This window comes from Syngnathus leptorhynchus, chromosome 10, assembly GCF_054491065.1.
Source record: "Syngnathus leptorhynchus isolate UIUO chromosome 10, UIUO_Slep, whole genome shotgun sequence".
NCBI lineage: Eukaryota > Metazoa > Chordata > Actinopteri > Syngnathiformes > Syngnathidae > Syngnathus > Syngnathus leptorhynchus.
The window spans coordinates 9,284,956-9,306,029 of record NC_141204.1 but is presented as its reverse complement, the minus strand read 5'-3'; the positions used below and the strand labels follow the sequence as shown (position 1 = coordinate 9,306,029).

Here is a 21,074-nt window from a genome sequence, read left to right as displayed (position 1 = left end):
CTTCCAAGAATTTTTATTAATAGCCTTATTTTCTGATGAAACAGTGCTCTTATTTTATAAGATAACAATATGCAAAACACTTTCTATCATCTGATTCCACTCCAATCTGTGTTATCCGTCTGCTTTGCAAAAATTTTAAATGAGAATCTGACAAGGTTGTTTAATTTTGCTTACTTCCCTTAGTGACCTGTCACAGACGTTTCCTGCCGTGTAAAATGTTTCGCTGTTGAATGACCTCATTAATGTTTGACTTTTTGTATTTCAAGAAGCCGCAACCTCAACCGCACTCGGGGCGGGGATTGGGGGGGGGGGGTTAAACCAAGGCCGGAAAATATGCTTGATTTTGAACATCTTGTTCAAGTTTCATTTGTTGATACAAAAACCAATGTGTGTGTTGAACAGCGCTGGATGCAGCCCTGGAGTTCCAGCAACAGTTGGTCATTCCCATTGCCTGGAAAACTGAAGTGAAAGAGGAAAGCTCCAGCAGTGAGGTTGATGATGACGAAGAGGAGGGACAAGAGGAAGATGCCAGTGCTGAGGATGAAGAGGTAAATCCTTAATCACAATCGTGCTTCCCACACACACAAATTAGAAGTGGAATTCAGCCTCAAACAGTCTGTTGTGCTGGATTTAGGAGGAAGTGGAGCCTTATCCCGAAGAGAGGGAGAACTTCCTTCAGCAGCTGTACAAGTTCATGGAAGACAGAAGTGAGTTTAGGATCACGCTGATTAATTAGATAACATAAAAGTCTTCAATTAGTGTTGTTAACTTATTTGACTCGTATTTTCAACGGACTTTTTTCAATTACAATATTAAATGTTACTACTCAAATGGACGTTCTACATCATTTCACCGTTTGTGACAACCAGTAAGAAAGTCAAACACCAAACACATTATCTTGACTGCATATTTTCTTCTATGTTACTAGGTTTGTTTATAATTTGTTACGGCCTCTAAATCTGTTCACAGGAACGCCCATTAACAAGCGGCCTGTTCTGGGTTACCGCAATCTCAATCTGTTCAAACTCTACAGACTGGTCAACAGACTGGGAGGCTTCGACAATGTGAGGGCCGCATTGACCGCACTGACTCTTTATTGCTTCGATCTTGGTAATTGTTCTCTTGCAAGCTAAATCCAGATGCGCCCTCTGGTTTTGCCAATTTGACACAGATTGAAAGTGGCGCTGTTTGGAAGCAAATCTACCAGGATCTCGGAATCCCTGTGCTCAATTCAGCTGCTGGCTACAACGTCAAATGCGCTTACCGCAAGTATGTACAAGCGCTGCGTCCACAACTCTGCGGGCCAAATGCTGCTTGTTTCTTCGATGCGCTCAGCAGTTTCAGGACAATCTCTTTGCATCTGACAGGAATTGTGCTTTCATGCAGGTACCTTTATGGCTTTGAAGAATACTGCACTTCTACAGCCATCACATTCAAGATGGACCTGCCTTTGAAGCAGGCCCCCAAGGGAGAAGCGACGTCTGTAGTCGAGGCGGGAAACTCAGCCCCCACGTCAGCCATCCCAGAAGAGCAGAAAGACCACGGAAATGCAGAACCCCAATCTGTAGTCTGCAAGGTGCAGTCACTCTTTGGATTTTGTTTCAAGCGCATGTATACATTAGTCGCATTAAGTGCTTTTATATTAAAAGCATCCCTCTCCCTCAGGAGGAGAAGCTTGAGGTAGGGCTGAACCAAAGTCAGTGCACATCTTCAAAAGCTGGGGTAAATGACAGAAATGGAAACAGCACCTATGATGAGGAGGAGGAGGAGGAGGAGGAGGAGGAGGAGAAAGACAGTAGCCCCCACACAGGAGATGCAGATGAAGGTTCTTCCACGTCTCGCCTCGGAGCCGAGAGCATAAAACAAGAGCACGACGATGACCAAGACGGCAAGGATAACTCTGGGTAGGTGGTTTGAAGGGATGACTCCTCAAGCAGGATTGAAGAAAAAAAAAAAGATACAGCGTGGGTGGAATGTTGTCATTATTCCGTGACATCCTTCAAAATATCAGCAATGTGCTTTTGATAAAGACCAAAGTCTTTCCTTGGTCTGCCACCACACAGACCTTTCTTTGCACTAATCCCCAGTTCAATCCACCCTCTCTTCGTCCAACTCAGCTCATATAGCCACTGTTCTTTTTATATAGTCATGGCTTAGTCGACATCAGCTGCCAAAGGCGTCTTTGAGCAGCAAAGCCTGACTGACTACCTTTCACCCGGCCGGCATGCATCACATTTTTGCTTTCTCTCTCTCTTACTGTCTCTCTCCTGCTTCGTCCGCTCGACAAACGACACGGCCTCTTGACTTTCACCCTGCCCTGATAACGACAAAGCTACTCTCTCTCTCCTCTCTTTTCTGACGACCTCATATCCAGCTTTATTAAATGTTCCTTGTGAGCGTGTGTGAGTGTGATTGTTGTCGCTGACGCTTCAGACCGCTAGATCCAAGGCTTTCTGTGGTGATAAATGTTTGTTTCTTGGTCATTAATATGTTGTCTGTTTTGTTGAGCTGGGGCCCGACTTGTTTTTTGACGTCATACTTGGACACTTGTGTCGAGGTTTTGCCACAGTGTTGCACAGTCACATTATCATCAACCACTATTAACTTCTTAAGTGCTTTTAGTTGTTTGTATAGCAGTGCATTTTGATACAAAGATATCATCAGTTATCATCCATGATTGTGCTGATTTGTCAACTTCTTGAATCTTTTGTGGAGATAAGAATCATTAGTCCCTTTTCTATGTTTTATTCTTTCTTTTTTTTTTTTTAAATGTTTTATAGCCGCTGTGGACATTGGCAAGGTTGACCTTTATTTGATAATTAATAGGAAAAGATGTCATCCAAAACCCAGTCTTATTTTATAATCTTGACATTTTTACTTTGTGATTTGCAACATCCCCTTTTGACAAGTTGATTCTGTTCAGTTTTTACACGCAAAGAATATTTCTTAAAAACGATTTATGCCCAACTTTGAATTATTGTGCATTGAGGTGCTGCAGTTGAGGAGCAAGATGCCATTTAACCTTTGAGGCAATGTTTAATTTCCCCTGTCCAAATATTTATGAACCTATTTTTTTTTTCCTCGCCAGAGCAGTTTTATGATTATATTTTCAAACTACAGAAAAAAATTGCTATCTCACTAATATTTACGTGACCAGATGATGCTATCAAACATTTATTCCCTAAGAGAGTACCTCAGTATTTAAAGAATGTCTGCAGCTTCTTTGGCTTGATCATCTCAATTGCGTCATGTTGAAAATGAGCTTCTAGCGGCAATCATTCACTCTGAGGACTGACTGTCTGAAGGCTTGTCAGAACTGCTCCTCATGGTAGCTCACCAAATTGAATGTTTGTAGTGATGCTTCGGGTTGCTGTGTTGCCTGCCATCGTGCTTTGCTGTGCTAACCTGCGGCCCTTGGGGCCCTGGCCCCTGCGTCATAGCCACTTAACCGGCACTCCTCCTTCACTGCCAGTAGACCCTCCAGCTTTGACGGTTCCTGACTGTTTCTGACCGGCTCCCCCTTGTGGCCGTTGTGTTCTCTACAGCGCGTGAATGGCAATCAATCCCAAGTTTGCTGCGTGCACCTAGCTAGGGCTTGAATAGTTTGTCGGCTGGACTTTCCATGAACGACGTAACATTCAAATGCTGTCGTTTGGAAGGCTTACCATGTATTATTCAGTCTGCTGCTGTACTGTAGATGAGGGATAGGAAGCTTATGAGAACTGTCAATTGCCTAGAATAGCATCAGACGGTTTTGATGATAGATTGCACCAACGTGGGAGGGTGTGTGGTTTTCTCTGAAGCAGACTAGGGACAGGAAGTGCTGAACTTTCTTTCTTGCAGGGATGACAACAGTCAGGAGGGGGAGGAAGGGGAAGAGTTTGAGTGTTACCCCCCGGGGATGAAGGTGCAGGTGAGGTATGGGCGAGGCCGCAGTCTGAAGACGTACGAGGCCACTGTGAAAGAGGCAGACGTGGAGGGGGGAGAGGTGCTCTACCTGGTGCACTACTGTGGCTGGAACATCAGGTAAGACAGGACGTGGGGACAGTCACCTAACTTATATATTCACCCTCAAACAAAATCACATCTTAACCTTCAAATTGGCCTTTGGGATCACCACTTCATGGATATCCCTGCTGCAGTGACTAATGCGCTCCTCCTCCTCCTCGCAATTCTGATTCATCTGATCTTCTCTCTTGGTCAGAGTTCACCGAGCCCTCTAGTGGCAGAAACAGAATTGGGCACGGGGTTGATGTGGAACGTTCCTCAGCTCCTCTTAGCCAATTGTGATTGAACCCCCTCCCCTGTCTGTCCACCCCCCCCAGCTGTCTGAACGGACAGGCTGGATTTCTGTTTCATGCTTGGATTGGCCACACAGTGGTTCTAGTCAAATTCCTGTAGATCCTCCAGTCCCTAGTTAGGCTAATCTCAGAGAGGCCAAACAATCATCTTTTTGTTACACTCACCTCTACCTAAGTAGGTTTGGGTTAATGCAGTCTTAACTAGAGTGTAAGGGCAGCTAGCAAAACAAACAAACAAACAAAAACAAACCAAAAAAAAACATTTCAAAACACATTTCATCGTCTCATTGTTGTCGTGTTATCCTGTGGTAATCTAACGACAATGGTTGTTCTCTGCATTGTGTATGTGTGTGTGATGTTCTGAGATGTCCTGCAACTTTTCATTCTTGATCCAAATAGCACCTTGTGTTCTGTTGGTTGTGGTGGTTGGTGTAAATATGTTTCTCTCCTCATTGTAAGGCTTCGTCTTTAACTCGATTGTACTGAAGGCTTTTTGTAACGCTGCAATGTTTTCGGGCCAGACAGCCGACCGTGGTGGCTGGCTATGTGGTTGGTGGTGGTGTGTGATATTTGATCGAGCTCATCTGTCGGATCGGATTGATGAAAATTGTCTTCTCTCTTTTGTTTTGTTTGTACTTGCTCTTTAGATATGACGAATGGATCAAAGCAGACAAGATTGTTCGCCCAGCCAATAAGAATGTACCAAAAATAAAGCACCGTAAAAAAATAAAGGTACCGCTTTGTATAGCTTTTGGATTTCGGGCTCCATGATATCAACTAGATCGCTAATTTATATTTAATTCACAGAACAAAGCCGAGCGGGAGCGAGACCGGTTGGAGAGGCTCAACGACAGAGACGTCCTCGGTCCTTCATCCAATAATATCCGTGTCCCTCGCTCTAAGTGTGACCTGAGCCAGGAAGTATTTTCCAACCTGGATCATAGTGACGACCAACAGGCTCAGCAGCACTCTCCAGCCAAGTCTATAGAGATTACGTCCATCCTCAATGGTCTGCAAGGTAGCAACACTTACACAATCCAAACCTTCGTCACTCTGTCGCGTATATACCGAAACAAGTTTTTTTTTTTTTCTGTTTCTTCTCAGCCTCTGAATTGTCCTCAGACGAGAGTGACTGCGAGGAGGGCGAGCATACTAAAGAAGACACATGCAGAGATGTAAAGGGCACATCAGAGCTTCAGAAAACCTCCGAATGGAGAGAAAGTGGTACTTCACCCAATGAATCCAAACCTTCTGCCGTCTCAGGGAAGAACCTTGAGTTAATCAGCGGGGAAGTGGGGAAGCGCAAACCGGATTCGATCGGGGAGGCAAGTACCAGGAAGAGGAAATCTGAAGGGGCAGCAGAGAGGACCCCAAAAAAGCAGTCCAAAACCAGGAGGGCCACAAGAAGTGCAGACTGGTTGCCGGTAGGCTCTTCCAGGAAACTGGAGGAGAGGAGTGCTGGTGCCATGGAAGAGAGAGGGGCCTCATCTAGTAGCAGTTCAGATGATGAGGGAGCAGCACTTTCTGGCTCCCAGGCTGACGGCAGTGAACGAGGCCACCCAAAAAACAAAGGCCCCCCTTCCAAAAAGTACAATGGGACAAAGGAGAAGAACAAATCCAGCAGACAAGCGGGATTCTGGGACATTCCTGAAAAGAGGGCCAAGATGTCTGGGAATGGAGAGGATAAACCGGCTGTGCGCTCGAAAGGCCAAAAAGACGTGTGGTCCAGCATTCAAGCGCAGTGGCCGAAGAAGACTCTAAAAGAGTTATTCTCTGATTCGGACACAGAGGCCGCTAATTCTCCTCCACCGCCCGCACCTTCCAGTCTGGACGATACAAGTGTTGAGCAGGAAGCGGGACCCGAGGATGACGCCTCAGAGGAGCACATAGAAAACGACAAAGTGCAAGAGTTCCCTAGCAGTGGTAGTAACTCTGTACTCAACACGCCACCCACCACACCAGAGTCCCCCTCAGGTAGAGGCAGTACATTGGAAGACTGCGGCCAAGCACCGCCGCCTTCCCCACCGGCGCCGCCCACACCCCCCTGTCTGCCTCCGGTGTCAACTTCTGCAAGTCTCCTGGCGGGGCTGGTGCAGGAGGAGGTGGCATGCCGGCGCAGCGAGAGTGACAGCAGCACAGTAGAAGTGGAGAGTCTGGGTGGGGAGTTGCCAGATCTTCCACGGGACGAAGGGACGGGTTCCCCACCAAAAGTGTTCGATGCCCCGCTCTCCTCCAACAGCAGCAGCAATTGCAGCCTGGAACTGAGCGGCAGCAGCCAGCATGAGAGTGAGCAAAAGTCCAAAGGTACAAACTGCAAAAGCATACTTTTCCCTGCGGCCTACACATGACCTCATTTGTTATACACTTTGTCATTGTAGCATCTGGGAATCAGAAACGGCAGAAAGAACCGCACACAGGTGGCGTCTCAAAGAAACATAAGCCAAACCGCAAGAGCCTTGGTGTGCCTCCCAAAAAGAATAGGAAAACAGGTAAAACACAGCTTAACACAGACTTGCTCAAAACAAGTCCCGTTTACTTATTGATTACCCTGCACACATCATGCCTGCCCGCTTTGAGTGGAACTCTTGTTTTTTTTTTTTGTATCCTTCAGCCAACAGCAGTGACAGTGAAGACCAATCTCTCCTGGAAGGTTCAGTCAAATCAGCTGCCACCAAGAATGACACATCGGACGTCAAGGTTACTGTTTTGCCTAAGTGTCGCGGGCGATCTCCCCCGTCAAGCCATAAATACCACAAGCAGGGTGACGCCGATCACTCGCAGCACCGGGAAAACCACGGAAGATCGCCACGGGTTTACAAGTGGAGCTTCCAGATGTGTAAGTGTGCATTTATATTAATAACTATACTCCTAATACTGTAATTTCCATACAACAAGCCGCTATTTTTTTTGCCATGCTTCAAAAGTTGCAACTTTAAACTTTTTATGGATTTTTACTAATGAGCTTCATGCCGCCAATACCTTTACTTATAGTCTCGTCACATCTGACCAGTGAAATTGACGAGCCATCATCGTGGACCAATGAAATTGTCATACTCGTATTAAATGTTCACATCATAGCTGCTGCAGCTTTAGATCAGGCGTGCTTTTCCTTGATATTTAATTCCTTATATATTTATGGAACCACCAGCTGACTTGGAGAAAATGAGCAGTCTGGAAAGAATCTCTTTCCTTCAAGATAAGCTTCAGGACATCAGGAACCACTACCTCTCCCTCAAGTCTGAGGTGGCTTCCATCGACAGACGGCGAAAGCGCATGAAGAAAAAGGAACTGGAAAGTGAGTTTGTTATATGTCGTGTTTCATCAGAAGGTGAATAAAAAAATGTACCAAGTGACCTAACCTTCTTTCTGGTCTGCAGGCACTGTTGCTGCGTCATCTTCATCCTCCTCCTCTTCACCATCCTCGAGCTCGCTGACAGCAGCAGTCATGCTGACGCTGGCCGACCAACCGGTATCTTCATCCTCCTCCTCGTCACAGAACTCTGGGGTATCAGTGGAGTGCAGGTGACAGGATGTAGCAGCAAGGAGCCGCCGCACTAAGCACTTAACCAGCACCCTGGGGTCGATGCCCCCGTTTCCATCCCACAGGATGGACAAATCAAGCTACATACTGTAACAACTGGGGAACAATGCCAGACAGACCAGAGACAAAAACAAACAAACAAACAAACAAACAAACAAAACAAGCACTATTTTTTATTGACAACTGTTTTCTTGGCAAGCTAATGGCACTTAAGTGCACTTTTATGACGATAGCATGGGGGCGTGAAATTTGTCTAAAGAGATTCACAATTGTCTTTTGTGCTCTACTTAATTCTAATTGAACATTTATAAGAATACATTTTTACAAGCAATAGCTGTTTCCATTTGATAAGAAATGCATTGGTAAGGGATGGATTTTCATTCAAGTCCCTCCTGTGCGCAGTCCTCGTAGCTCAACGCGGTGCCACCAGAGCTCAGTTTGAGGAATTCAGATGAGCCACATTGGCATTAAGGACAAAGTCAATGTGTTACTTAACCATGTTCCCTGTCTAGCACCATCATAAAAAAAAGGCTTTTGTCAGTCCAAAATTCTGATGACAATGCTCTTCATATCTTCTTCAGACGTGCACATGTTTGCATTGAGTCTCGGAGGTCACTGGTAGCCACAGTGGATGGATTATGGTATGATACTGTAGTGCCTTGCAGTTCTTTTCCATGTGGCACTTGGAGGGAAGGACAGAATTTTTTTCCTGCTCCTCCTCTCAAATCAGAGGGTTGCCTGAAATTATATTCCTTACAAAAGACTCAAGAATGCAGTGTAACTGAGTGATTGTGTGTTTCTCTGTATGTGAAAGACAGTGAATAATGGCAAGCGATGGATTTTATCGGAATATTTAATTGTAGAACTATACTGGATCATCTGTAATCTACTACTGAATACTTATCCATCTTGGGTATAAACCGTGCAATGATGATGAACGCAATGGTTGTATTTCTTCATCAATTCATCTGCCTTTTTTTTTTTTCTTTAACCATTTCTTGGTTCATGTCTCCATTTTTAACGACAGTCGTTATCAGTCTTTTTGTCTTGACTGAAGACTTGCGGCATGTCCCCAACTGGATCATTGACTTGAAAATAGCCGTAAGAGGTATTCACAGTCAAAATGAAATGGAGTCTCATGTGTAGTGTTCCAAACAACATGAAGTAATTTATGTTAAATGTGCTTTGTTTTCATGAAATAAGGCAAAGCATAAGTTTCCCCTCTATGTCTGTTACACTTCTCATAGTCGTCCTTCCACAAAATACTTTGTTTTCCATGTGCTATGACCAGAATAAAAGTAAAGATATTGTAAATGTACATTTATATTATACAGTGATGGATATGGATAGAACATTTTCTCCAGTGTTTCCTTTGTATAAATCTCTACTCAATGATAACCTGAAGTTACATTTTGTTTAGCACTTGTATGTAATTGTACGCTTTTGTTATAGATTTGTATATTGAGAAGTGTTTTGAGTCAAGCTATTTAATATCTTGCACTGTTAATATTGTACTTTTTTTGTACAGACAGTTTTATGCTTTTAACTGTACTTTGTGTAAATATTGAGTCACCACATGCATGTTCTCCTTTGTCCCCAGTCAGTTTTTCTTGTAAGATGTCAATTTTGTTCTGACTCATTCGTTTAAATTGTTGTTTCCCTGTATGTTTTTGCATTTTTAAATTTCACGTAATATTTTACTCTGTATTCATTTTTTTTTTATTATTAGCTTGTGCTTGTCAGAGAAGAATGGTGATTTTTTTTTTTTTATGAGGCTGACCTATTTTCCAAACGGCATGGGAAATGGTTAGGCTCATTAATTATGATAAAGGATCTTATTGAAATAGTATTTATTAGATTCATCCGAGGACGGTCATTGTGTAATTTATTGTAAAAATGCAAAGCAAAAGCCTCTGTTTGAAATAAATGCCATAGTTTGTGAAGTATCCAGGTTGACTGTTGGTGTCATTGATAAGTTTGTACTATTGTGTTTGTGTCCAATTTTATATTCTGTATTCTTGTGAAAAATGACAGCACGTTTCGTGCAATCTATCGAACACATACTATTTGGTTCCACTCTATATTGTACACTTCCTATATCTAGATTTCTCTAATTTTCCACACCAAAAGCAAAGTCGTCTCATGTTTAACAAAGACAGGGCGTTACTAAATGTGTATATACTGAAATTTGTTTGGTCTCGGATGTGTCAATCTTAGAATTAGCCAATGAGGTGCTATTTCCGGTGGCGTAGCCAATCATTGACTTGGAATTTGCAGCGTCGCTCGAAAGGTCACTATGAACTAGTGATGTGCATTCCAGTTCTTTTAAGTGAACTGAATCTTTAGAATCAGTTCACTCAAAAGATTCGTTCAAACGAATCGTTCAACTAATCGTCCCCTCCCTCCCACACACACTGATCCTTTTTTTTTTTTTAATTAATCAAATAATCAAAAATCATGGTCAAAGCACTCACTCGGACACTCTACACCGCCATTTTCAGGTGTTCCTAATCACAGGCCACTTTATTAGGGAAAAATCATGGTCAAAGCTTAAATGAAAGTGAAAAGTGCCACACCCGCCCTCACCCCCACTTTCTGATTGGCTGTTTGAGCTGTGACGTCACCCGGACACTCTATTAGGTACACTGCCATTTTCAGGTGTACCTAATACAGGCCACTTCATTAGGGAAAAATCGTGGTCAAAGCTTAAATGAAAGTGAAAAGTGCCACACCCGCCCTCACCCCCACTTTCTGATTGGCTGTTTGATCTGTGACGTCACTTGGACAGTCAATTAGGTACACCGCCATTTTAAGGTGTTCCTTATCACAGGCCACTTCATTAGGGAAAAATCATGGTCAAAACTTAAATCAAAGTGAAAAGTGCCACACCCGCCCTCACCCCCACATTCTGATTGGCTGTTTGATCAGTGACGTCACTCGGACATTCTATTAGGTACACCGCCATTTTCAGGTGTTCCTTTACAGGCCACTTCATTAGGGAAAAAGCTTAAGTGAAAGTCCTACACCAGCCCTCACCCCCACTTTCTGATTGGCTGTTTGATCTGTGACGTCACTCGGACACTCAATTAGGAACACTACCATTTTCAGGTGTTCCTAATAACAGGCCACTTCATTAGGGAAAAATCATGGTCAAAGCTTAAATGAAAGTGAAAAGTGCCACACACGCCCTCACCCCCACTTTCTGATTGGCTGTTTGATCTGTGACGTCACTCGGACACTCCATTAGGAACACCGCCATTTTCAGGTGTTCCTAATAACAGGCCACTTCATTAGGGAAAAACCATGGTCAAAGCTTAAATGAAAGTGAAAAGTGCCCCACCCGCCCTCACCCCCACTTTCTGATTGGCTGTTTGATCTGTGACGTCACTCGGACACTCTATTAGGTACACCGCCATTCTCAGGTGTTCCTAATCACAGGCCACTTCATTAGGGAAAAAGCTTAAGTGAAAGTGAAAAGTGCCACACCCGCCCTCACCCCCACTTTCTGATTGGATGGTTGGTCTGTGACGTCACTAGGGCACTCCATTAGGTACACCACCATTTTCAGGTTCGTTCGCGAAGATTCACGAGTGACAGACAGCGTTGCTGCTATGCCAGCCGACACACGTTGCCGACATTGATGTTTTAATTTTGTATTTGTTGGATTGTAGTTGATGGTGTTATTATACCGAATGTGTTTGTGTTTGAATAAAAAGTAAAAAAAAAAAAAACCATCCGTTATGCGGAACATTTGTTATTTTGGGGGACACCAAATAACAACGTAAAACACAAAGTGTCTGATTTTTATGTGTTAATTGGTGAATATAAAAACAAGAAATAAAACACCAGACACGTTTTAAGATAAATGTTTATTAAAATAATAATAATAAAAGTACATTTCAAACCAGCAACCTAATGTGAAATTGCGGTAGATATATTGGACAACAATATTTAGGATATCAGAAGACCCCTCATGACTAAAAAGACAAATGAACCTAGTTTTCCCTCGCCCGGACGCGGGTCACCGGGGCCCCCCTCTGGAGCCAGGCCTGGAGGTGGGGCTCGAAGGCGAGTGCCTGGTGGCCAGGCCTTGGCCCATGGGGCCCAGCCGGGCATAGCCTGAACAGAAAACGTGGGTCCCCCTTCCCATGGGCTCACCACCTGTAGGAGGGGCCAAAGGGGTCGGGTGCAAAGTGAGCTGGGGGGCGGCCAAAGGCGGGGAGAACCTTGGTGGTCCGATCCCCGGCTGCAGAGGCTGGCTCTAGGGACATGCAATGTCACCTCTCTGGCTGGAAAGGAGCCCGATCTGGTGTGTGAGGCAGAAAAGTTCCAACTAGACATAGTCGGAATTGCCTCCACACATAGTTTGGGCTCTGGTACAAGCCCCCTTGAGAGGGCCTGGACTCTCTTCCACTCTGGAGTTGCCCACGGTGAGAGGCGTCGAGCAGGTGTGGGCATACATATTTACCCCCGGCTGGGGGCCTGTACATTGGGGTTCACCCCGGTGAACGAGAGGGTAGCCTCCCTCCGCCTTCGGGTGGGGGGACGGGTCCTGACTGTTGTTTGAGTCTATGCACCAAATGGCAGCTCAGAGTACCCACCCTTCTTGGAGTCCCTGGAGGAGGTGCTGGAGAGCGCTCCTTCTGGGGACTCCATCGTTCTACTGGGTGACTTCAATGCGCACGTGGGCAATGACAGTGAGACCTGGAAGGGCGTGATTGGGAGGAACGACCCAAACGCTCTGTGAGGGTCTGCTGGGAACGTCTGGCAGAATCCCCTGTCAGGAAGAGCTTCAACTCCCACCTCCGGCAGAGCTTTTCCCATGTCCCGGGGAAGGCGAGGGACATTGAGTCCGAGTGGACCATGTTCCGCGCCTCCATTGTTGAGGCAGCCGACCGGAGCTGTGGCCGTAAGGTCGTTGGGGCCTGTCGTGGCGGCAATCCCCGAACCTGCTGGTGGACACCGGCCACCGTCAAGCTGAAGAAGGAGTCCTATCGGGCCGTTTTGGCTTGCGGGACTCCGGAGGCAGCTGACAGGTACCAGATGGCCAAGCGGAACGCGGTTTCGGCGGTTGCTGAGGCAAAAACCCGGGCGTGGGAGGAGTTTGGCGAGACCATGGAGAATGACTTCCAGACGGCTTCGAGGAAATTCTGGTCCACCATCCGGCGTCTCAGGAGGGGGAAGCAGTGCACGGTCAACACTGTTTACAGTGGAGATGGTGTGCTGCTTAGCTCGACTCTCACTGGAGCGGTTCGCAGCCGAGTGTGAAGCGGTCGGGATGTGGGTCAGCACCTCCAAATCCGAGTCCAGGTTCCTCGGTCGGAAAAGGGTGGAATGCCCTCTCCGGATCGGGGATGAGATCCTGCTCCAAGTGGAGGAGTTCAAGTATCTTGGGGTCTTGTTCACGAGTGAGGGCAGGATGGAGCGCGAGATCGACAGGCGGATCGGTGCAGCGTCGGCAGTAATGCGGACTCTGTACCGGTCTGTCGTGGTGAAGAGAGAGCTGAGCCAAAAGGCAAAGCTCTCGATTTACCGGTCGATCTATGCTCCTACCCTCACCTATGGTCACGAGCTATGAGTCGTGACCGAAAGTACGAGATCCAGGATACAAGCGGCCGAAATGAGTTTCCTCCGCAGGGTGTCCGGGGTCTCCCTTAGAGATAGGGTGAGGAGCTCGGTCATCCGGGAGAGACTCGGACTAGAGCCGCTGTTCCTCCACGTTGAGAGGAGCCAGATGAGGTGGCTCGGGCATCTCATCAGGATGCCTCTTGGACGCCTCCCTGGGGAGGTGTTCTGGGCATGTCCCACCCAGGATGCGCTGGAAAGACTATGTCTCTCGGCTGGCCTGGGAACGCCTTGGGATCCCCCGGGATGAGCTGGATGAAGTGGCCGGGGAGAGGGAAGTCTGGGAGTCCCTCCTAAAGCTGCTGCCCCCGCGACCCGACCCCGGATAAGCGGAAGAAGACGGATGGATGGATGGATGGATGGATGGATGGATGGATGGATACACAATATTTAAAAACTACTATAAGTCTTATAAAATAAAGATTACCCAAAGAGAAGCATAATCTCCCCGTTTTTGCATCATGCTTGGAGAAAACGTGCATGAAAGAAGTGGTGTTTCAGTGAGTGGTTCTTTCTTTCCTTGGCAAATCATAAATCGATATTCTGGCTTACATATAGTGCACGCCAGGAGGGAGACGCAACACGTTCACTGACTGATTCGTTCTAGCAATAAACTGGAAATGCAAATCACTCACTCACTGATTTGTTCTCTCCAGATCTGTTCAGTTGGTGAACGGGAAATTCTATTCACGACTCGTTTGTGACCGGAAACTTACGTCATTTTCTTCTTTGTTTTGTTTTACAGCGAGGTGGCACCAGCTTCAATGCGCATTACTGACACCTACTGGTTGAAGTCATGAACTGAAAAAAGAACGAATCACTTTAGAAAGTCATTCGTTCACTCTCGTTCACTGAAAAGATTCGTTCTTTTGAACGAATCGTTCACTTAGGAGCCAACACTACTGTGAACTGCTAAATTTCTAACTAACTTGCAGCTCGCTGACTTCACTGCTGTCTCGTCAATCTGCTCAGAATGGATGCAAAATGGACAACCATTGCCGTGCGACAAACGGTGAGATAATGCACTTTGAATTACTTGTCGTATTAAACCTTTAGCAAATGTTTTTTTAATGAGAAAGGCCACGCTTAAATATTGAGCAGATCCCACCGGAAGCAAGTTAGCTTGCACGTGGCCCATTAACCGCACGTAAGATACTAAAGTTAAACAGCGACTATGTTACAGAATGCTCTTAATTTTGTTCAATTGCATTAGTTTGCAGAATTGTTTATATAGTGACTTGCTTGCTTTTTAGTGTCCCGGAAATTACGGTTATGCTAAAGTTACCCCAGCTCCGGTTGTGCTAAACGAATAGTTCTTCAGCATGCAATTACGTGTGCACAATGTTTTGACGTAGGTTGCATCCAACCCAAATGGATCAATTTATGTGTAGAAATGCATGATCGTCTGAAGCACGTTTTTCTGCTCTGTAACAGGTAAATATGACTCGGCAACATCTTGGCTTCAAGCTAACGTCCATCTCCACGTGTTCCCCACCAATCACCTTAATATCAACGAGGTGAGCTTTTTAATCATTTGAATGCATCAATCAAATTATTTCATTTTTTTTCTTCTTATGGCAGCTTTGATAAACCCCCCGGTTGTTATTTGTGACCTCTGGGACAAGGAAAGTTGCAAAATGAATTTTAGAACATCCAAAACCAAGCATCACTGTAATGCTCTTGGTTATTTCACCTCTAAGACAATTCTGAGTGATTGTTTCCATTTGTGCATTCTACTTAATCTCAATATTAATCTTAATATTCTAAATTGCTATGTATCTGAAACTATTGAATGTTATGCAGATAAAGATAAAATATATATTATGTCAAACTGTATGGCTGTGGTTAATGTAAATGTTTCTCACCTGGAACAGGCAAAGATGACCTGCATGCTGATTTAATAATATGTGGTTTACCTAAACCACATTTTCTCAACTTAAATCCAGAATCCAACTCCAGGTGTGTATCTCCTAAACATTACATTGTTATGTTTTTATTTCTGCTGGCATCTTTAGTAAACCCCCCAGTTGTGATCTGTGACCTCTGGGACAAGAAAAGGTGCAAGAGCAATCTTAGAACATCCAAAACTGAGAGCCACGTCTGACGCTCTTAGTTATTTCACCTCTAAGACAAAAATTCTTTCTGACTCTTCTAAGTGGCTTAGTTTACTAATTGTGGTGCTGAATCAAGTCTGTGGATGACCAATACTATTTTCTTTTTAGTGTGGCATATTGAAAAGACAAGACAACACAACACAGAAGGGCAGACAGTGGTAAGTTTTTCACTGTGTGGTAGGTAGAACTACAGGTCAAATGTCATCCTCTATGCTGTAGATATGCGTAATTCCCTCAGAGTTGTTCCTTAAAAAAATGTCCTTTCTAAAATATGGGTGTGGCAATAAATAGATTAGACATAACTGTTTTTTGTTTCACCATGATGCTGTCACGCCGTTATTCTGTGATTTTTTTTTTTTTTTTTTTTTTTTTTTTATAAATTGTAATCTCATGACATAGAACTCGAGGTGGTACGGACGTGATGCAAAGATTCGCGCTGACTCCATGGTTAAAGTTGGGCGGTAGGAATTTCAACTTGTCCAAAAAATCTTTCTAGACTAATGATAGAAAATCAAATCTACCTGAATCCAAGCTACAAAACCTATACGTTTAGAATTTTGCTTGACATATCAGTCTCACAATTCTGAAATTAGTCCAAATTGTAGACAGTCTTTTGCCCCAAGTTAACTTGCCTAAACTGCATGATACCTGTGGTTTCAAAATGGAAGAATGAATGGATGTTGTTTTTCTGCCCATAGATGGCAGTAGCAATGCACAATTGAGCTGCTCCTCCATGAAAAAAAAAACAAAAACCAGACCCATTTTGCTTAACGAGTGCAAATGTTCCCCGCGATTTCAACATCAGAATGCTGGAGCGGGGAGAAAGCGAGCTAATGTTGGTCATTTCATTGGACCCACTTGTCGAGATACTGTGTTTTGTTTAGCTGGGTGAACGGGGTCATTGTGTTTTCAGTGGAAAGCAGCACATCCGCCGAGTGTCTCCAAATAGAGCCGTAATTATTTCCCTCCCGTCTGCAGCTGTTTTTCTCTCTGCTCTCTGTCTTGACGTTGCCAGGAAACGCGATGGAAGTGTAAACCCGCTTTCTGCACTGAAAATACACAGAGGATAGTGAAAAGTCGATGCAAGATGCTCTACTTTCCGTGAGCTCATGCCTACAAAATGTATGCACAGTCATCTGCGTGAAGTGGCTTGTTTGTCAAGTAAAATATGGACTGTAGAGTTACAGTTGGAATGGAATCTGCTGGCACTCCGTCTGGAACACTTTCTCCACACAAGTTCACTTCCTTCGTAAACAGCGGCCACTTATTCTAGTATGTTGGCTGAGTAAAGCTGAAGGATGCCTGGCAAGCAACTACTGCCTACCTTCTAAAAGGGGAAAGTAGCAAATGAAAAGAATGGTGGGAAGTATGTTAGTTTCCACTGAAAATGACAACAAAGGTATATCTCATTTATACATGCGTTGAAATATTTCAGGATGTTTTTATTTTGATAATCAAAAGTGTCATTTCAATATCACGAGAAATTGGAATATTGCAGGAAGAACTAAAATATTTATTGGTATTGTAAACAATAGTGTGAATGTTTGCTTGTTTTTCTTGGAAAGTATTTTCCCATGTGTTTAAAGAATCTACTTCTGTAATTTTACTGAAATGTCATTTTCTAAGGTATTCCAATTGATTAGTACTGTGTGATTGTGAGATATTCTCTTTACTGTCGTTCTGTTAGTACTGTTGAGTTTTTCATCTTGTCATATAGTGGGTTTAATTTGGTTTATTCCTTAAAACCCAAATGTATGCAAATACTACTTGTATTTTTGTCACATCGAAATATAGCAATAGTAAACAACAAAATAAATATACATTTGATACTGCACAGCACCATGTCCAAGTAGTTCACTGTGACTTTATATACTTTGTCATGAAATTGTGAATTAATGTGTTTCCCTTTAATAATGCATAAAGTCTTTGTTATGCATTGTCAAAACTGCACCTGGTCAGTCGAGATTGATGTTTTATGCGTCGTCTTGGCCAAACCTGAGTGAACAGCTGGATTAACAAAGTAGTACGTATTTGTATTTGCGTGGAGAAATCAAAGAATTCAAATTACCGTGCAATAGTGACGACTTCACCTAAGTCACCTACCTTTGAGGGTGTGTTCACGTTCTTGGCATGAATCCGTCTCTGTGCCATTAAAAACAACTCAATAGGTGGAGCCCTTTGTAATAACTATTCTAGAGTGCATTCATGGCCTCGTTCGTGCAACACTGGAATGAATGTGAGTCAGCGCTTCACGTTGAACCGGAAAGGAAGCGCTCAATACCCCTTATGTTCAGTAGGGGGCGCTGTGGCTCCGAGCAATCCACCACACGCCCCACTTCTCAAAGGCGTGAATGAAGGATGAGATCACGGCAGCTCACTTTGACAGCTTTAAAAAAAACGTCTGCAGCATGTGTTCTTGTATTTGTGATACTTTTCCTTAAGTGCTCACAATAACTCTTTCCAATTTGACAACGTAAGCTGTCAATTATGGTTATGTTAAAATCCCTGATCGGAAAGTACTTGGCCTGTTTTTAAAAAGCATCATTCTAAAACCTTTAGAGTTTATGGGAGGAATATTTAAGCGGTGCAAGACACGGCTGGAGAACCTGTCACCAAATGATGGCTAGCCGTAATTAATGTTGCTCTGCTGTTTGGCCGTCTGAATGTCAGGTCGTGATCTTGCGCACCGAATACCTCGCATAGCTCAGATTGGGTATCTGACAGGTGGGGATGACTGCTAGCGCAGGAGCAGCTGTGTTTGGGAGTCGGGTGGCCCGAAATAGCTCGCTAGTATGTGGTTGCCATGGCAGCTTCAGCACTAGTCGGATGAGCTTTTGCTAAGATCTCCATGAGGCCCTCCGGCATATGTGCTGTTGAGCCTTTTAACACCCGATGCCCAGAGTCGCACTGTCTGTGGCTGATGTCATGCACGTAGGACTCGTCAAATATACACAGTCACGGAGGGAAACATTAGAAGCCGCCAGCAGCTATGTATAATAATAAACACTAGTTGCATGGGCCCCCATTACCCAACACCTTCGTATCATTCACCAAGTGAGGGCGAAGGTGTCCTAAAAATAAAGCGGCGCTGTATGTGTGCTGCGTCCGCACCGATGACCCATTTTCCATCTCAAAGGGGCCGAGGATGGGTGGAAAATGAGAGAGGGAGTGGAGCCAATCACGTGAATCCAAAGCAGGCTTCAAATCCTGCTGGATTTCTCTTTCACTAAAGCCTTTTTCTGTCATGTGTTTTTTCCATTTTTATGCTCTCCTTGTGCTCATCTGAAAGACCCTTTCTCAATACTAATATGCTTCCAGTAACAACCTTCAGATATGATCAAAATCAACATTTGTTTTGATAATCAACACCTTTTGTTTATATTCCAACTTTTGTGGTGAAGGCATAATTCATTTCACTCAACTGGCTGCAACAGCTCTCCAATGCTTTTTTCTTTTCTTTCTCGTTTCTAATAAAAAAAATGTATCCAGTGATTGTATTTCTACCCCAGTACGCTGGCGCCAATGTCGTCACACTTGTCATTATCTGATGACGGGATGCTCTGCGAGCGCACCCAGTTAGAGCACAGTTGGCTAGATTGGATTCTTTTTAAAAGGCAGATCAATTCTGAATCTGCTGTTAAGGCTGTGAAGTGCCCATTTTGTGGGACCTCTGTGTGCAAGAGGCTAATATTCTGCAGCCCTCCTCCATTTGCGGTTATGGCCTAGCTTCCATTCAAGCCCTCTTGTTTACATTCCCTGCCGAGCTGCGCGGTGGGGGCCGCACGCACCCAACCGCCTCCTAACGTCATCCTGCCCGCTCCTCATCACCAGATTCCCGATAAGACTGAAATTCAATAGTGCTGCTCTGCCTGAGAGGAGTGAGCGCATCACATGACTCGTGAATCCATGTTTACGTGGGGCGGTGTTTTGGTCTGGCGGTGAGCTCCTCTTAGAGGCTGCCAAATTTGTAATACTACATGACAAAGAGGAATAATCACATTTCCCTTCCTGTCTTCCGTCATCAACATTATCTGTGCAATACACAATGGAATATGGAAAAGTATTCAGAGCAGCAGGATGAAGCGAGGGTTAACTGAGGCACTTATTTTTCTTCCCCCCCCCCCCCCCCCCTCCTTTCCTCTGCCTGTGATCTGCTCTCCTGTCTCTCTCTGGCACAGCAGAGCTTTGAATAGCATGAGAGTCAGACAGGCTTGTTTTGCATACTGTCGCTCTCCTGCATTGACTTGTAGCAAATCCCTGCCCTCGGGAGGCATGTCAGAGGGGATTAATGGGAGGGCCCGGGCCGCACAGAGTTCCCCATTGTGGCTGCACAGCCCCTGCACTGTATTTTCATCGTGCCGAATGAGAAAAGAGCGAGCAGGTGGGGTGGCGCTGCTGGTGAAGGAGGGGTCGATTGTGTCTAGTGTGCAATGGGGAGGGGGGGGGGATACAGTGGTGTTATTTCTCACTGTCCTGATTCTTTTGAGAAAGGGAGGGCAGGAGAGAGTAAATAATGTATTTGGAGCAGCAGGATAGTGGAGGAGCAGAGCACGAAGAGGTGTGTGTGTGTGTGTGTGTGTGTGTGTGTGTGTGTGTGTGTGTGTGTGTGTGTGTGTGTGTGTGTGTGTGTGTGTGTGTGTGTGTGTGGCGGGGGGGGGGGGTGACCGCACTCAGGGCATGCAAGGGAAGGCAAGCAGCCATGCACAGGAAACAGGAGAGCAAGGGGGGAAGTCGAAGCAGGGGGGTGGAGAAGGGGGGGGGCTGCATACAACAACCCGTCTGTGGTCCTCTGGGGAATGTGGGGCCTCAGCAAGAATGCGGCAATCCTCCACTTCCGCTCCTCTCTGCTTTACCATAACAAAACCGCTGCTTTTTCTTGCCGCTCTTGATGAAAGACGAAGTGTACATTTACATGATGAGTGGCTTTAATATTTGGTGAATGTAAGAAATGCATCTGGTCAGCCAGTCGCAATAGTCAAAATAGTAAAAGTTTTTGGAGAAAAATGATGATACGAACTATTCAACAGCATTGTGGTCCAATGTTGGATGATTGGGTGAGACATTTGTGGTTATTCAATTAATAGCTTTAAGAGTTGATGCAGCGTTGTAAAGTCAATGTAATTTAATTTATTACACCTAGACAAGAGTCAGGAAAGATTGCACAGGTGACAAAGCACCTATTACAAAAAGCAATCTTCTCGAGTCTTATTGCAGAGGAAATGCCTACAAGTCTGGAAATGCCCATACAGTTTTTACACATGAGATCCATTTTTTTTTTTTTTTTCCAGGCTTTAAAATGTGTTCTTGTGTAGACAAGTGGCCCCACGTCTCAGATTTTGTGTCCATTTGCAGTTAAAAGTGATGTCTATAAATGGCCCCTAATGGTAATGTAGCGATGCTTTGATCCAAGCATGCCTTCAACTCGTCTGCCTTCAATCAGCAAGACGGCAGTCTTAAAAAATAGAAGCCACTTTTCTAGTTGCAGAACATGTC

The 21,074-nt window shown here is 44.7% G+C and overlaps 1 protein-coding gene, 1 long non-coding RNA gene and 2 other non-coding genes across 7 annotated transcripts in view; all 4 read left to right on the top strand.

The window, feature by feature from the left end:
* Positions 1-9,788, top strand: part of arid4b (AT-rich interaction domain 4B) — a 35,551-nt gene extending 25,763 nt beyond the window's left edge. For both annotated transcript variants that reach the window (XM_085923049.1, XM_085923051.1), the window contains 14 exons: positions 403-548; positions 635-707; positions 970-1,064; positions 1,172-1,269; positions 1,387-1,576; positions 1,666-1,904; positions 3,844-4,026; positions 4,949-5,033; positions 5,109-5,319; positions 5,406-6,605; positions 6,680-6,790; positions 6,913-7,137; positions 7,450-7,596; positions 7,679-9,788. In XM_085923049.1, coding sequence (XP_085779175.1) covers positions 403-548; positions 635-707; positions 970-1,064; positions 1,172-1,269; positions 1,387-1,576; positions 1,666-1,904; positions 3,844-4,026; positions 4,949-5,033; positions 5,109-5,319; positions 5,406-6,605; positions 6,680-6,790; positions 6,913-7,137; positions 7,450-7,596; positions 7,679-7,827 — 3,152 coding nt within the window. In that variant the 3' untranslated portion in view covers positions 7,828-9,788. The remainder of the gene's footprint in view (positions 1-402; positions 549-634; positions 708-969; positions 1,065-1,171; positions 1,270-1,386; positions 1,577-1,665; positions 1,905-3,843; positions 4,027-4,948; positions 5,034-5,108; positions 5,320-5,405; positions 6,606-6,679; positions 6,791-6,912; positions 7,138-7,449; positions 7,597-7,678) is intronic.
* Positions 9,789-14,348: 4,560 nt separating this feature from the next.
* LOC147050313 (uncharacterized) lies at positions 14,349-17,420 on the top strand. Of its 3 annotated transcripts, none has more exons than XR_015067467.1 (5): positions 14,349-14,479; positions 14,902-14,984; positions 15,342-15,426; positions 15,690-15,739; positions 16,597-17,420. It is a non-coding gene; the product is annotated as an uncharacterized LOC147050313 (long non-coding RNA). The 3 variants fall into 3 exon arrangements; XR_015067468.1 differs by having other exon boundaries at positions 15,981-17,420; XR_015067466.1 differs by having other exon boundaries at positions 15,690-17,420.
* LOC147050315 (small nucleolar RNA SNORA14) lies at positions 15,043-15,173 on the top strand. Its single transcript, XR_015067515.1, has one exon. It is a non-coding gene; the product is annotated as a small nucleolar RNA SNORA14 (small nucleolar RNA).
* On the top strand, positions 15,471-15,602 carry LOC147050314 (small nucleolar RNA SNORA14). Its single transcript, XR_015067514.1, has one exon. It is a non-coding gene; the product is annotated as a small nucleolar RNA SNORA14 (small nucleolar RNA).
* Positions 17,421-21,074: the final 3,654 nt, after the last annotated feature.